The sequence below is a fragment of the Rhipicephalus microplus genome, chromosome 9, assembly GCF_043290135.1.
Source record: "Rhipicephalus microplus isolate Deutch F79 chromosome 9, USDA_Rmic, whole genome shotgun sequence".
NCBI classification, from domain to species: Eukaryota; Metazoa; Arthropoda; class Arachnida; order Ixodida; family Ixodidae; genus Rhipicephalus; species Rhipicephalus microplus.
The window spans coordinates 40393753-40408799 of NC_134708.1; the positions used below are offsets into that span (position 1 = coordinate 40393753).

Here is a 15047-nt window from a genome sequence, read left to right on the forward strand (position 1 = left end):
TCTCCTTTCTCTCAGTGGAAGAGGAAACTTACAATGAGGCGTGACATTCCTGAAGTACGTTTTGAGAAGTCTTGGTGCTGATCCTGCCCCTTCGTATGAATGTGGAGTGGTGAACACGTTTAGAGCGAGAAAAGCAGTCAGGGAAGCAGAAGTTTTACAGGTGTTTGCAAAGTGGGCGCCAGGTGCAACACCCTCTACGACGGAGTTGCCTTGTCGGCGCTTTCGGGAAACGGGAGACAGGATGAACGAATGGATTCGCAGCGCGCCGTTGAGTACACAACGAGCGCCTAGCAATGGGCATTTCTGAGAACGCGGCATCCGCTCCCGTCGTTGTGTGATGACGTCAAGAGGCCTCAGCTAGTCTAGAGGGTATTGGCCAGGGGTCGCTCACTATTTTGCAAAGGCCAACATAAAAAAAAGAAAAAAAAGATTTTTTTGTCGAGCCAGGTGGCACACTTGTCACCACCCCATTATAACGGGGACGCTCATATCATCCATCCATCCAACAAGGCTGTTGCAGTGGTGGCGCGCGACGCAGAGGTAGTGATTTACGTGGACAAAAATTGAAGGCGTGCAGACTAACTATACGAACTGGTACGGGGTGTGTACGCCTGTGGAGTGTTTTAGTTTATTTACTTGATAGGTGTTTTTTTTTTGTTCTCTGGTTAGGGCGAATTAATCTTGCCCGCCCGATACAGAGGGATCAGCCTCAAATCATCAGAGTCAATGGGCCTTTTTCAGGTCCGAACAGCGCCTCCAGTGGAGATCACCGAAATCGAAACTGGGAGTCCGTGGCCTCCGAAGTTATCCGCCACGGCCCGGTAGAAAAATCTCGTAGGCCTGGTATTTTTCGGGATAATTTGCAAACGACGCCAGGTGCCCTTCAGTTCGCACCTGTCGCCGCCCTGTGCAACGTTTATAGAAGCTGTTTGGCTCTGTTACTCCCCCAAAACATGGCGTCAAGTCACCACCACTTGCACCACTTCGCATGTGCAGGCTAGTCTCCCGAAAAAAAGTCCATTGTTATCCTAGTTCAACCGGCGTCACGTGAAATATTCAAACACACATACACTGCCAGACACTCGTCACCTCCCTGCGATGGGAAAGCGCGCTTCAGATAATGTCCTACGGGCTTCAAAAATATGGGGAGGCAAGGTCCAGTTCTTTGTGTCCTTCAAAAACGCTTCTACAGTCACCTGAGTACAAAGGCGAGCAACCAAGCAATTCCTGGAATCTTTGGCACAATAGCCTAACCTGCTGGCTATGCATTCCTGATGTACAGTGCAACACGCTTTATTCCCTTCTTCCTTTCTCTCTCTCCTTCTCTTTCTTTCTTTTTCAGCAGGATTCACCCACTGAAGTCTAAAGAAGTCCATCCGTGTTTTGGCGGCTTGGATGGATGGATGGATGGATGCTATGAGCGTCCCCTTTATAACGGGGTGGTGACAAGTATGCCACCAGGCTCGACAAAAAAAAAAAAAACCTTTTTTCTTTTTTTTTTTATGTTGGCCTAATGCCTCTACTTCGATAAATTCTATCTTAATGGAAAAAAGGTAAATTTTCAGCTTAAGTTCTCTGCCATTTACGGCACACTGTCCATATTTTATTTTTCCAATATTTATTTTTGTCCTTTCTCTCTAATTTTCTGCCACCAATACTCTAACCGTCTCTTACTTATTTCAATCGCGGGTGTGTTCAGCTTTCCATTGTTGTCCCTAAAACCCAAGGCTTCCTGTAGGCTCGTGCCCAAACGTACACCTGGGTGGATATCTCCACATTCAATCAGGTATGTTTAGAAGCGCCACTTTTGACGAACGTCGGAACTGACGTGAAACAACTTGATGTTTTTTTTGACAGATGGCGCCACCGTCAAAAAGTGTTTGCGAGCTTTATTATTTTTGAAAAATTTTTTGTTTCAAGCACCGCTTCGTAAAGTTAGTGAGTACTGGTAATTACAAGACACTACATGGTCCTGCTAATGTGCAATACTTGTTGTGAATTAGCCTACAAAAGACAAAAAAAGGAAATTTGCACGAACCTGGCAAGCAGAAAAATGAGCTAAATTCACAGCTGTCCTACAAATTTTCTAATTAACTTACGACAATTTACTCTTCATAGAAACCTAGGGAAAGGCTTGCTGATTTATTATTGAAGATTTCAGAGTTTCAGCTTGGTTAGTTTTGTCCCTTCGTCGGTAATGCCTGACCAAGTAGCGCCATAAATTGCCGTATTGAAGGAGTAATAATTCAAGAACTGTTCATCAGAACACAAAACAACTTCGCGTACACATAATGTACATTGTAGCCTGGAAACCCTTTCAATATTGTTGTTCTGCAGAAAATAGACAAAAAGTTATTTACTCACAAACTTTCACTCTTTTGCCCAATTTTATTAAAGCGTGCATCAATTTCTAATTGCTTTACTGGCAATATCTCTTCATAGAAACCTTGCATAACGCTTCGTTAAAAGGCTCAGCAAATTTCATTTCGTCATGTTGGACAGTTTTGCTGCACTGGCAGTACAACGGAGGCTTGTACAGCAAAAACGCTGTTTTTTGCTCACATTGTTTTAATTGCCATGAAATAACACTCCAGACTAGGCGAAAATACTAGTTGTCATTAGAAAGCGGAGAACGTAAACTTTCTAATGCAATAGAACTCATATTCTTCCATTGAGCAGAGCAAGAACAGTGAGCCAGTAAACAACGACTAAAATGTCGAGCTCTTGCCACTGGAGTGGGACCGCCACCTTAAGGGTAAAAAGATGGTGCCCGTAAAAAGAGGGGTGCCCCGTAGAGGCTGGCAAGCGGGCGCAATGCGAATTCCTGCTTCTGGATTACGCGTGTAGTGGGGGCCTCCCGGCTGTACAAGGAGACCCCCGGGCCTCCCTGTGCACAGTCTGTGCGCAGCCTGTGCATATATATATATATATATATATATATATATATATATATATATATATATATATACATGCGCTTGTTTCACACGTGCACTTATTTTAAAGGAGCACCGACACAACATTTCGAAGGCGAGATGATGAGAGAGAAGTTTGCGAGAGCACATTGCCGTGCTAGTTGGTTGGGGGTCATTATTCATATGGGTATAGCGCACCAAGACAAGGACACTCTCTTGTGTGCTTGTCGTGGTGCACTATACCCAAATGAATGACGAAGAGGGAGATGAAATTTATGTGACACGTACACATCTGCGAGATATCAAGGACAAATATAGCCTAGAAGTTAATTAGGATGAATTTTTAGGTGCACGCAGTGCGACAGAGTCAGATGCCAAGGCCCTCGGAACACCCAAGTCAACGCATGGGCAATGTAACCAAACCGAAGTCAAGATTTCGCGCTTTATTTAGTTGCTTACTCGTACATTGCGCTTGCTCTATACCATTTATTCGCTCCTCTATGCCTGCGACATCGCGGATGCTGTGACGTTGGCGCGGTGACCACGTCACAGTTTTTCGTGGTCACGTGGATAGCTGCGTTTACCTTGGCCCCGGAACTTGTCCTGCCCAGGGAGGTTGAAAAAAATTGCTGGAGTGGAAATTCTTGCCCACGAGTGAAGCCGTGCCAACCGTAAGACGACGACTGCGGCAGCCATCTTACTAGGGGAGTGATGGGCTGTTGGCGTTTCGCGATTGAGAAGGAGCGTTTCCGTTGCACGACCAACGAGTTAAACCGTCACCCCCGGAAAATCTTTTCAGGCCTGCGCCCAGCAATCTGACGTCATTTCCGGCCGGCCGACTCTCGGGGAAGCCGCAGCGGCAGCGAGCGCAGCGCGGGCGGCGGTGGTGACGGTTCGGCGGCGTGGTGTTGACGGTGTTTCGCGTTTGTTGCTTTCCGTTGTTGTTTTGCGGCAATTTCGTTTCCGTGCGTGATGCTGGAGTGATGCGACAATGCCGAATAAGTGTTGTGTACCCGGATGCACCGGCAACTACAAAACAGGAAAGAAGATACAAGTGTTTTCCTTCCCTAAAGACGCCGACGCTCTCAAACAATGGCTACGCGCCATTCCTAGGAAGGACTTCGTGCCGACTTCGTGCACTAAGGTAAGAATTTGAGATGCTCCCGTTCTTAGCTTGTCGTTGCTTGTTCGGGTAGAAATAACCTATGATGGGAAATACTTGAGCGTGTGGCCGCCGGGCCTCGCGAAGCGCTGACGCCAGCAGCGTTCGCAGCAAGGATGGTCAGCTGCGCTTTGTTCACTAACAGTGCCGTGGTGTCGTCCATTCTTGCAAGCTCTCGGTGGAAGCGCTTCGTGGAGTGCGGTGACATCACGCTCCCGTGTTTCCTTTCATGTTGCTTGTACCGCTTAGCGCAGCGCTTTTATTTAGATGCTTGCGAAACGTAGGTAGACTTTGTTTTAGCTACACGGACTGTAAACACGGTCATGCAAACAGGAGCGCATTTTTTTCTTTTGAAAAGTGGCGTCTCAGACGTTCTTGAAACGTTTGTGCAGGTGTGCGCGGATCATTTCGACGCTTCATGCATCGAGAAGACGACATCGTACACGGATCCAAGGACTGGGAGAGTTATTGAAGTTGCACTCCCAGTACCACGGTTGCGTCCTGGATCTGTCCCAACGGTATTTCCCGGCTGTCCGTCCTACCTATCAGTACGAGACCAGAGCACGAGAGAAACCCCTGACGCCAAGAGGAGCCGACAAGAAGCCTCCCAACTCGCCCGTGCTGTAGAAGAGTCGCTGGCGTCATATGAAGCGGAGCAAGAACGAGACCGGTTTTCGTCCCTCGAAGAACTAAGGGCTCGCCTGCAAGGGGTGTCAGTGTCTCCGAAGTGGACTGTGATTCATAAAGAAGAGTGCTCCATGTTTTTGAACATTGACCGTGTTTGCAAACCTTGAAGTCTTTGCCTGCTATCAAGGTTCACCAATCAAGAACCTTGGTAGCGCTGTTGTACCAGACTCAGTTCAAAAAGTAAGTTCCTTGTTGGAAATTTTGAACAACCTGTCGATGCTGTCTGAGGAGCGCTGCACTTATCGCCACCTGGCTCAAGCAATACATTCCCTTCTGGACAAATTGGAAGCCAGCATTGATGAAGGCAAGAAAGAGACGGTGAACTTTATGAAGGAGCAGCTACTACTCCTTTCTGCAAAGCGCATTCAGTATAGCGCACAGGTGATGGTCTTTGCATGCATCTTGCGTACAATATCACCACATGCCTACAAGTTCCTGAGAAGCACAGGTGCACTAACTTTGCCCCACCCAAGCACTATTAGAAAAGTGTGCTCGTCTATTCAAATGTGTCCACAAGTTGATTCTTCTGACGACACTTTCCTTCAGTACGTGTCTCAGAGATTCAAACATCTGCAGGCACATGAACACACTGTGACGCTGATGCTTGACGAGATTTATATCAAACCTTGTTTAGATTACAAAGGTGGGAACATATGTGGTGCAGCAGTTAACTCCAACGAAGCGGCCACATCGGTGCACGTGTTTATGATACAAAGTTTGCTGAGCGCATTCAAGGAGGTGGCGCACATTCTTCCGGTAAAAGCCTTACAGGGTGAAGATCTTCATTGCATGCTGAAGAAGGTGATCTTGGGCTTAGAAGAAATTGGATACAGGGTCATAGCCGTTGTCTGTGACAATAACTCGCTGAACAGGAAGGCAATGAAGATGTTTCTGCCAGAACCAAAGCTTAGCCCTGTTTACCCGCATCCGGCAGACCCAGATCGGCCGTTATTTTACGTGGTGGATGCTGTGCATCTATTTAAATGCATAAGAAATAACTGGCTCAACCAGAAAAATGCTGGAACTTGCTTTTTCTACCCACGCTTCGAGCTTTCGAACAATGAAGTTCATCCCGAATGCAAGATGACTGCTTCATTTAAGCATTTGAGAGATTTGCATAAAGAGGAGTCACCCCTGCTTCTGAAGTCTGGGTATGGCTTGACGTCAAAAGCTCTAAATCCAAGCAGCTTTGAACGACAGGACGTCAAACTCGTACTGCAGGTTTTTAATCCACACGTAGCCGAAGCCCTGGCCGCTCGCAAGGGTCATACTGATTTTCAACATGCTACAGCAACCGCCGAGTTCATCAAAATAATTCTTCGTTGGTGGAGCATTGTCAATGTAAAGACACCTAGTAAGGGCTTCCATCACCGTAATGTTTACGAAGAGCCCATGTCAAACCACACAGATGACCCAAAGGCAAGCTTTCTAAGCGCTTTTATCACATGGCTCGATGTGTGGGAATTTTATAGGCACGACACCGGAGTACTTACCCAGGAGACATTGAGTGCCTTCAGGCTCTCTGCTCAATCCCTTTTGGCATTGGTGAAGTACTGCGTTAGTGAGCTTCACTTTAAGTATATTCTGCTAGGGAAAGTCCAGACGGATACCCTCGAGAGTCGCTTTGGGCAGTACAGGCAGATGGCTGGTGGGCAGTATCACATATCTGTTCGCCAGCTTTGCGAAACCGAGGGAAGGATTCGCCTTCAAAATGCCCTTCCAAGGATGAGCAACGATGATCTCAGAGGCATCGAAGAGACGGACAGTGTCAGGGATGCGGGCACTTCTTTTAGTGTTCATGTTAGCGATGCTGACCTTGATGAGCTCAGAGCACAAATGCCGGTGATTGGTTATGTTGGTGGGTATTGTGCACACGCTGCAATGAAAGTTCTCAAGTGTGAAAGCTGCCAGAGGCAATTGGTCGTTACCCGAAATACGGCCGAAACAGGAGAGGACACCCATTCTTTAATCGCACAACTGGATCGGGGTGGCCTCAAATTTCCTTCTGCTCTTGTAATCACAGTAGTTATGTACACAGAGGTTGTAGTTAGAAAGCTCATGACGGAAAGTACCTCTACCCAGTTTCTCCATGGGCCGAACCAAAAGAATGTCGTTCGGCAACTTACACTGGACTCTCTGCCAAGGCTTGAGGACATAGATACGTGTGAAAACGGGCACACCTACGAGCTCCTCATCACATTGGTTGCAAACTGTGCAGCAAATATAATGCTCAACAACTTGTGCAAGCAAAGGAACGATCTTTTACGCATTGAAAAAGATCAGAAGGCGAAAAATAGAAAGGCCCGAATTTTTCTTGGAAAGTAATTTTCCAAGCGTCGCGTCTTTCTCTTCACATTTATTCTTGTGAAACTGCGCAGAGTGTATTTGATTGCATGTCATGACTTGATTTCCTTGGTATACTTCTGCCTTATGTAAAATGAGCCTTGTTTCCAGTTTTGTATTTCTTTACAAGTTGTTAGCTTTTAAAAGTGCTGTACTTTTTTTCTTTTTTTTTAACTCGAACTGCCTCGGTGCCTACTGTAGCAGTTGTACAGTCCGTTTTGGTACCTAAGCTGTGTACACTTTCCTTGTGCACTCTGTGTACAGACATGTTGTGCACTGTGATTTGTTTTTTCTTAGATTTTTGTTTGATTTTTTCCCTAGGACATGCACCTACCTGTGGCAGTACAATTACTTTTCTTTCTGTCATTTATCATGCTGTGGACCACAATTTAGTCACCAGTGTTCTTATGTATTGTATTTTTTGGCAAGTGTTTGAACCTGATACCTTGTGTTGCTACTGCTACTATGATAAACGAATGGTATGTTTTCCTCTAACGTACAATTTAAATGAAAGTGTGCTTTTTCTGTTCCAAAGCTCGGGGATGTTTTTGCTGTTACAATCTGTTTTGTTTTGAGTTTTATGTGGCAAGATATTGTGTTTTGTACTTTTGGCATATTTTCAGCATTAAGGGCAACACCTTGTGTTGCCTGTCGTCTGCCTGGACCGAGAACAATGCGCACTGTGATATTTGTACAGACGGCGTCTGGCTGTGATAAATAAATATGCATTATTCCATTCACGATATTCATTATTTCTTGATACCTTGATAAGTTCCCCAACCGCGGTGGCTCAGTGGCTAAGGCGTAGCGCTGCTGAGCACTAGGGCGCGGTTTCGATACCCGGCTGCGGCGGCCGCATTTCTGATGGAGGCGAAAAGCAAAAACGCCCGTGTGTACGAGATTTCGGCACACAATAAAGATTCCCAGGTAGTCAAACTTGATCCTGAGCCCTCCCCTACGGCGCGCTTCATCGCCTGCGTTGCGTCGGCGCGTTAAACCATACAATCAATCGATACCTTGATAAATCGTGCGGACATGGTGTCAAGGCACCTCGCCCGAGTCGGTAGGCGTGAAGGGCGCTCGCGGCAAGCGCTCGCGGCTGGCGCAGCCACCCAGCGAAGGGCGGCCGGCCGGCCGGCGCGATGTGACGTCGTCGACGTCACGTCACGTGACGCGCAGGCCTGAAAAGCTTCCGGGGGTGACGGTTAAACGTGGCAACCTTAGATAGATAGATATGTGGAGTTTAACGTCCCAAAACCACCACATGATTATGAGAGACGCCGTAGTGGAGGACTCCGGAAATTTTGACCACCTGGGGTTCCTTAACGTGCACCCAAATCTGAGCACACGGGCCTACAACATTTCCGCTTCCATCGGAAATGCAGCCGCCGCAGCCGGGATTCGAACCCGCGACCTGCGGGTCAGCAGCCGAGTACCTTAGCCACTAGACCACCACGGCGGGGCAACGTGGCAACATTTTCGGGTGAGATAGTGCTCAAAGGGTATTCTTGTGTGACTAGTTTTTTTTTCAGTAAGCCTCGAATTCCAGACAAATTTTATTGGATATTATAAGTCACCGATACTAGCACCTGCGGATTATTTCATCGAAAACAACCATCTTTTGATTTTTAATTAACGCTGCTTTTAGACTAACAAATCGAAGCCAGTTGATGTCTAAGTGGACACCACCAAAATACAGCATGTTTGAGATCTTATGAGGGCAAAAGCTGGCGTCACTACTGCTCGCAAAGCATTGCGCGGGCTTCCACTTCAGCAATTTTTTTTAAACTCTTTGGTTCTGCCGAGCTCAGCGTTACTTGAAACCGAAACTGAGACTTACGTTGGGCGCCCAAACGTCTCTAAATAAATGACAGTCACCCATTCGCGTGAACTCAGAACACCAGACATGTGCGGTACTTATATACGCTTGCTCGCCTCGACAGTATATAAGCCGTGATAAGTGCATCATAAGCTAGCTATTGCAACAACAACAACAACAACAACAACAACAACAACAACAACAACAACAACAACAACAACAACAACAATCAGGATTACTGCCAGTTGAGCATGTTGGTATAAGTTCATGAACGTCATGATCTTTCATCATGAACAACAACAAATAAGGTGCAAAAGTTTGGTGTCAGTGCTACTTTAACACAAAAAAAAACAGATGTCTCATCAAAGCGGAAATCGACCGGCTTCTCGCGGCAGAAGTCGCATGAACGCGCCTCCAGCGTTTATTGGAATTCTATATAAAGTTATTCAGAGTACGTGAACCGGAGCCCAATTTTCAGCCTACGTCGGCAAAGGAAGAAATATCCTTGTCTTCAACTGTTTTCACTACTTCATTTAATATCCCCCATATCTTTATGCCAAATATGTTACAACTGGAGTTGTGCAGTGATCACAGAGACAAATTTCCTGTCAGTATTCGGTGGTACCCATTGAGTGCGCTTCAACCCGCTCTTTATCTTTTGGTTAATATACTTTCGGTGATTAGGCTCCCAAGTTTGATGTTGCACTTTTATCGTAAACAAAAGGCCGGGAGGCGATAAGGAAAAAATGGTTGTAGGTTCGAATGGAACGTTTAAGGCCACGCTTATAACTTCAACAAACTGAAAGATCCGGAAGTTCAGTGAAAGTCTTCCGTGTACACACAACCTTGGGTAAACGGACGAATGCATGATTTCTCAAGGTGCACTCTCTTTCACCACGGCTTTTTCTGCAGTGAAATTTTACTTAGTGACGAAACTGACGTCAAGTAGCACTCGCGACGTACCAATATGAGGTAGATGCAATTTGGTGATTATATATTGCGGAGTTAAAGAACGAATACAGTACCTGATCCTCGGAAGAGAAGTAATAACTGGTGATCAACTTCCAGTCGCTGTAGTGCACCAGGGACTGCACGGCCGCCCAACCGAACACGTCCAGCATCCTGGGGAGACCGTACTTGGTGAGGGCCCAGAACACGGTCTTGAAGTATTTCGGGCGAACTATGGTCACCGACGCGACGTTGTCAAACGTCTCGTTGAAGTTGCGACGCAACGCCATGTCCCATGTCTTGTAGTCGGTAGCACTGGCCACCGTCGGCAAGTCACCGGGTTTCACCACGAGTATCTCGCTGCGCTTGCGAAAGTTTCTCTCTATAGCGAAACGTTTCATTCACCGCTTCGGGGTGTAGGCGGCATAGGAAGAAAAAAAAAAGTTCGTGCGAGCTTGACTAAGTTTTCCGGCTGAATCGCAGTCAAGCAGCACGCAGTGACGGCTTACAAAAACTGATTTACAAGGTGATTAGATGTGAAGCCGCTCTTTGACTAGCTTTGACCGCATTCTTCCCGCCGCAGTTGTTGGAACGATGCAGAGATAGAGCAGGGGGGGGGGGGGAGGGGAATAAAAGAAAGATGAAAATATTCGCAGATCCCACACACTGTGAGAATCGATGATATGCGAAGCACGAATGAGGACGGTTGATATGGCAATTCAAAATGAGCACACCGTTACGAGGCGGACGTAAAATACGCCGTACTTGACTTCCATGCAATGATCATCATGTTCGGACGTGTCAATTACTTTCTTCATCTATTCCCGTCACGTGATACCTCATTTAGTATCACATGACGTAATATGTGGAGCTAGCGAAACGGCCTCGAGCACGCTATGAGCGTAGCATGTCGCCATGTTTTACATAATACGCATGCCATGACTATCATCTTTGAACGTGTCATTTAACTTGGTCGTCTATTCACGCTGTGGAAAACCGAGCCTCCCGTTGCGTAGAAAAAAGGGGTTTATTTGCAATAAACTGCCGCCCGACTCCGTGGGTTGCTGCTGCAGCGCGTGAATCCGGAACCCAGTTCTTCGAATCCTTCATCTTCGATCTTTTTAAAGACGGGAGTCTTTCTTGGAGACCTTCGACGCGAAAACTTTGGTCTGTCTGTCTGTCCGTCTGTCCGTCCGTCCGTCGGTCCATCCGTCCGTCCGTCCGTCCATCTGTCTGTCTGTCTGTCTGTCTGTCTGTCTGTCTGTCTGTCTGTCTGGTCTGTCTGTCTGTCTGTCTGTCTGTCTGTCTGTCTGTCTGTCTGTCTGTCGGTCGGTCGGTCGGTCCACCCCTAACGCATCTGGTACTTGAAACGACCGACCTCAACCGCAGCGCCCACCAATGTTGCTAGAGATTCAGCGTTCATACTTGTGCAATTGTCAATTAAAAAGCAATTATTGCGCGTGTCTGTGGCACCATAACAACACTCATGTATTATTCATGTGCATCTTTGACTAGACAAGGTATACATAAGTAATTTTACGAACCGTAGCGTTTATCACGCTGCACTGACCATGCAACGTTTCCACGAAAAGGCGAGTGTTTACAACGCTTTGCTAAGACGAGACGGTGGCAGCACCTACCCGTCGCCTTGCGTTCTGCCCCTTATCACCTCCGAGACTGGCGCGCATCTTTCTCCGTGGGCTGCACGCCTTCGTTTTCGAAGATAACTGCCAGATGGCGCTCATGGCTCACGTGTGATGTGACTTGACGCGTTCGTTCGCCTCCACTGCACACTCGAGGCACTAACGCAGCGCCTCCAGAATACCATTCATGTATTTTCTAGGCAGAACATCAAATAAATGTTCTGTTCACTCTCTCCACGCGCAAGACTATCGTCTTTCGAAAACATTTGCAGATTACATGCAGATACGGGGCCAATATTTTCCAACAAACTGCTCCGCGCACAGGATTTCGTAAAAAGTTAAATACCAGTGGGTACACATGCTGAAAGGTCCGGTCGTTTCACGGTAGCTCTATGCCCGATAATCTGTGGAGCTCCGCTATTCAAAGAATCTGTAGTTTCCGGTGCTTCACCGGTGTAAACAAGGCGCTAACTTTCGGCTTAGCGTTATTCTCACTTCCGAAAGGCATCCGGTAAGTCAGTGTTCCCAGGAACGCATCTTGCGGCGGCTTTCATTTCTTCGGCATTGAAGGGTTCCCTTCGAAGCCCTTTTCTGTTTGCGCTTGGAGGCATGGTGCTGTAGACAAATTGTGACACGGTCAGTAGATTCGTGCGGCCATTAAAGGTCTTCACAAGCAAGCTATTTGTGTGTCCTACCCACCAGACAGGAAAAGATTCACGACCCCAGGCTCCTTTTGTGAAATAGTCACGTAGGTTCTACTTGCCGGGGCTCATCTTCACTGTGGAAAAATCCGAAACACCGAGAGTGTCATTCAGGCCTGAAGTCGCTTCTGTCGTGATTGTTTGCTGCCGTTTATTTGTCGTGTATTGCTGAAAAGATTTCGCAGAACTTCTCCGAGTTGACGACAAACGTCGGTGCCAGGATGCCATATCATTGTCAAGGCTTTCGGTTCTTCTTTGTTTTTCAAGATGAAACTTCGAAGGCTGCATAGACTGCATGCCGATAAGTGTGAATGATTCGTAGCCAGCTTCATCTTCATGAAAGCACAAGGTGTCTCGTTGCCTTCTGACCGCAACCTGGAAGCGTCTTCGACTGAAATTACTTCTGGGTTTTCGTTGTGGGTCCTTTTACGTCCATTGCCTTTCATTCTGATGACATGTAAGTTACCGTAGTTGTCTGTTGTAAATTTAAAGTCTGTCACTGACTTCATAAAAATTGCCTCAGTGCAATACATGATAGTAGAGGAGGAGGCTACTGGCCCGGGAGTTAAAGAACCCCAGGTGGTCGAAATTTCCGGAGCCCTCCACTACGGCGTCTCTCATAATCATATGGTGGTTTTGGGACGTTAAACCCTACATCTATCTATCTATCTATCTATCTATCTATCTATCTATCTATCTATCTATCTATCTATCTATCTATCTATCTATCTATCTATCTATCTATCTATCTATCTATCTATCTATCTATTTATCTATCTATCTATCTATCTATCTATCTATTTATCTTTCTATCTATCTATCTATCTATCTATTTATCTTTCTATCTATCTATCTGATTGATTTGTGGGGTTTAACGTCCCAAAACCACCATTTGATTATGAGAGACGCCGTAGTGGAGGGCTCCGGAAATTTTGACCACCTGGGGTTCTTTAACGTGCACTCAAATCTGAGTACACGGGCATCTGTCTATCTATCTATCTATCTATCTATCTATCTATCTATCTATCTATCTATCTATCTATCTATCTATCTATCTATCTATCTATCTATCTATCTATCTATCTATCTATCTATCTATCTATCTATCTATCTATCTATCTATCTATCTATCTATCTATCTATCTATCTATCTATCTATCTATCTATCTATCTATCTCTCTATCTATCTATCTATCTATCTATCTCTCTATCTATCTCTCTATCTATCTATCTATCTATCTATCTCTCTATCTATCTACCGAGGCTACTGGCCTATGTAGAGTCCAGCCTAAACTAGTGTCGACGGCCTTGAGTCCATTTTCCGAATTTCTCGTATTGTCTGTGACAAGGGACCAATAATAATCTCTAGCGATTAAGACATCGATCGCGTTTAGGCTTCCGGCTTGATCAACACCAGAGAAGTAATATCTTTGCTGTTCAAGCTTGTCGATAAGGGCCTGATGCGGTCGTGGGACATACTCGTGACATATGCGGAGGGCTTCGATCAATAGAGGCATTTTACTACGCTGAGAAGTTAAAGTGACGAGCACACGCTTAAAAGTCTTCTCATCATGTTGTTCTCTGAAATATCCCACCGTTAGGATCTTGTGATCCAGTACGTGACAATTTAAATTTTGAGCCAAGTGCTCAGTGATGAAACTGCACTGGCTGCCTCCATCGAATAAAACTCGAACTAGGCATTTGTTTCCTTGTCCGGTGGCCCAAGTTGTAGCTGTCTGAAGAAACACACACCGGTTAGAGCTGCCAGTTCCAATCATTTCCAGCTGCATCGGCGCTGTTGATGTTTGTAGACTGTTAATCGAATTCAGCAACCGAGGATCACACATTGTTTCGTAATGGCGTTGACTGCACTTTGCACATGTCCTGTTCCTTCTGCAATTTTTCGCCAAACGATGTTGAAATGTACATCGGAAACATCGACCCGCAATGAGTAGTCGTTTTTTTTCCTCGAAAGGAATCAGACACTCGCACTGCTCTTTGTTATGGCTGTTTGCCTCACAAAAAAAAAAAAAATCAGGCGTTCTTGCTTGGAACTAGTTTCGCTGATGTGATTATTGACTCGGTTGTGAACCGCTAACGTCGCGAAGAAGCTGTCGTGCTAGTGCGTAACCTTGTATCTTGGCACTTCGACATGTGCTCTTTTGCAGACACGTGCAGGACAACAGTTCGTTCGCGAGACTCTACTTCTCTCTTAATAAGGAACAGCAAACATTCAATGCTTGCCTTCAATTCTTGGTTTGGCCATCCTCGGCGCTCTGTGCGTTGACGTGCGATGGCCTTGTTGAAGTCGAGGACGATATCGTAAGGAAGCGACTTCAGTAGGAAAAGGTAGAACATCACGGAGTAACTGTCTTCCGATACTCTGAGAGTCTTGAGGCCACGGCTCTGGGTTCGGACTGTGCCATAAAGGCATCGAAGTTCTCGAAGATCGTTGGAGGACTGCACAGGTCGCGTGTCGATGAGTCGCTGCGTGTGAGCCTGAATGATGACATCAGTCTTGGCAAAGCGTTGTTTTAAAATGTCCAGGGCTTCACAATAGCAGCTTGCCGTTGCTGGAAGTCCCGCGATAGCCGATGCCGCGTCACCGGTCAGAACCGAACGTAGACAGGCGAACCGGTTTACGTCGGTGAGCGCACGGTTGTTGTGAGTCGGTTGTTTGAACTGCTCCGAAAGAGGCGTCCACAATGACAGTTCACCATCTAACTTCATGAGTTTGATTTTTGGAAGTTGATTGGCGGGCTGGGGCGTGCGTGACACGGGTTCAGCAGGTGCAGCCAGTGGTATTGCATGGTTCCGGGAATTTTGAAGTTG

At 46.4% G+C, this 15047-nt stretch overlaps 1 protein-coding gene across 1 annotated transcript in view; it reads right to left on the reverse strand.

The window, feature by feature from the left end:
- Positions 1-15047, reverse strand: part of LOC142772231 (uncharacterized) — an 88491-nt gene that overhangs the window by 48616 nt on the left and 24828 nt on the right. The window contains exon 5 of the mRNA XM_075874427.1: positions 9949-10231. Within this exon, the coding sequence (XP_075730542.1) occupies positions 9949-10231 (283 nt within the window). The remainder of the gene's footprint in view (positions 1-9948; positions 10232-15047) is intronic.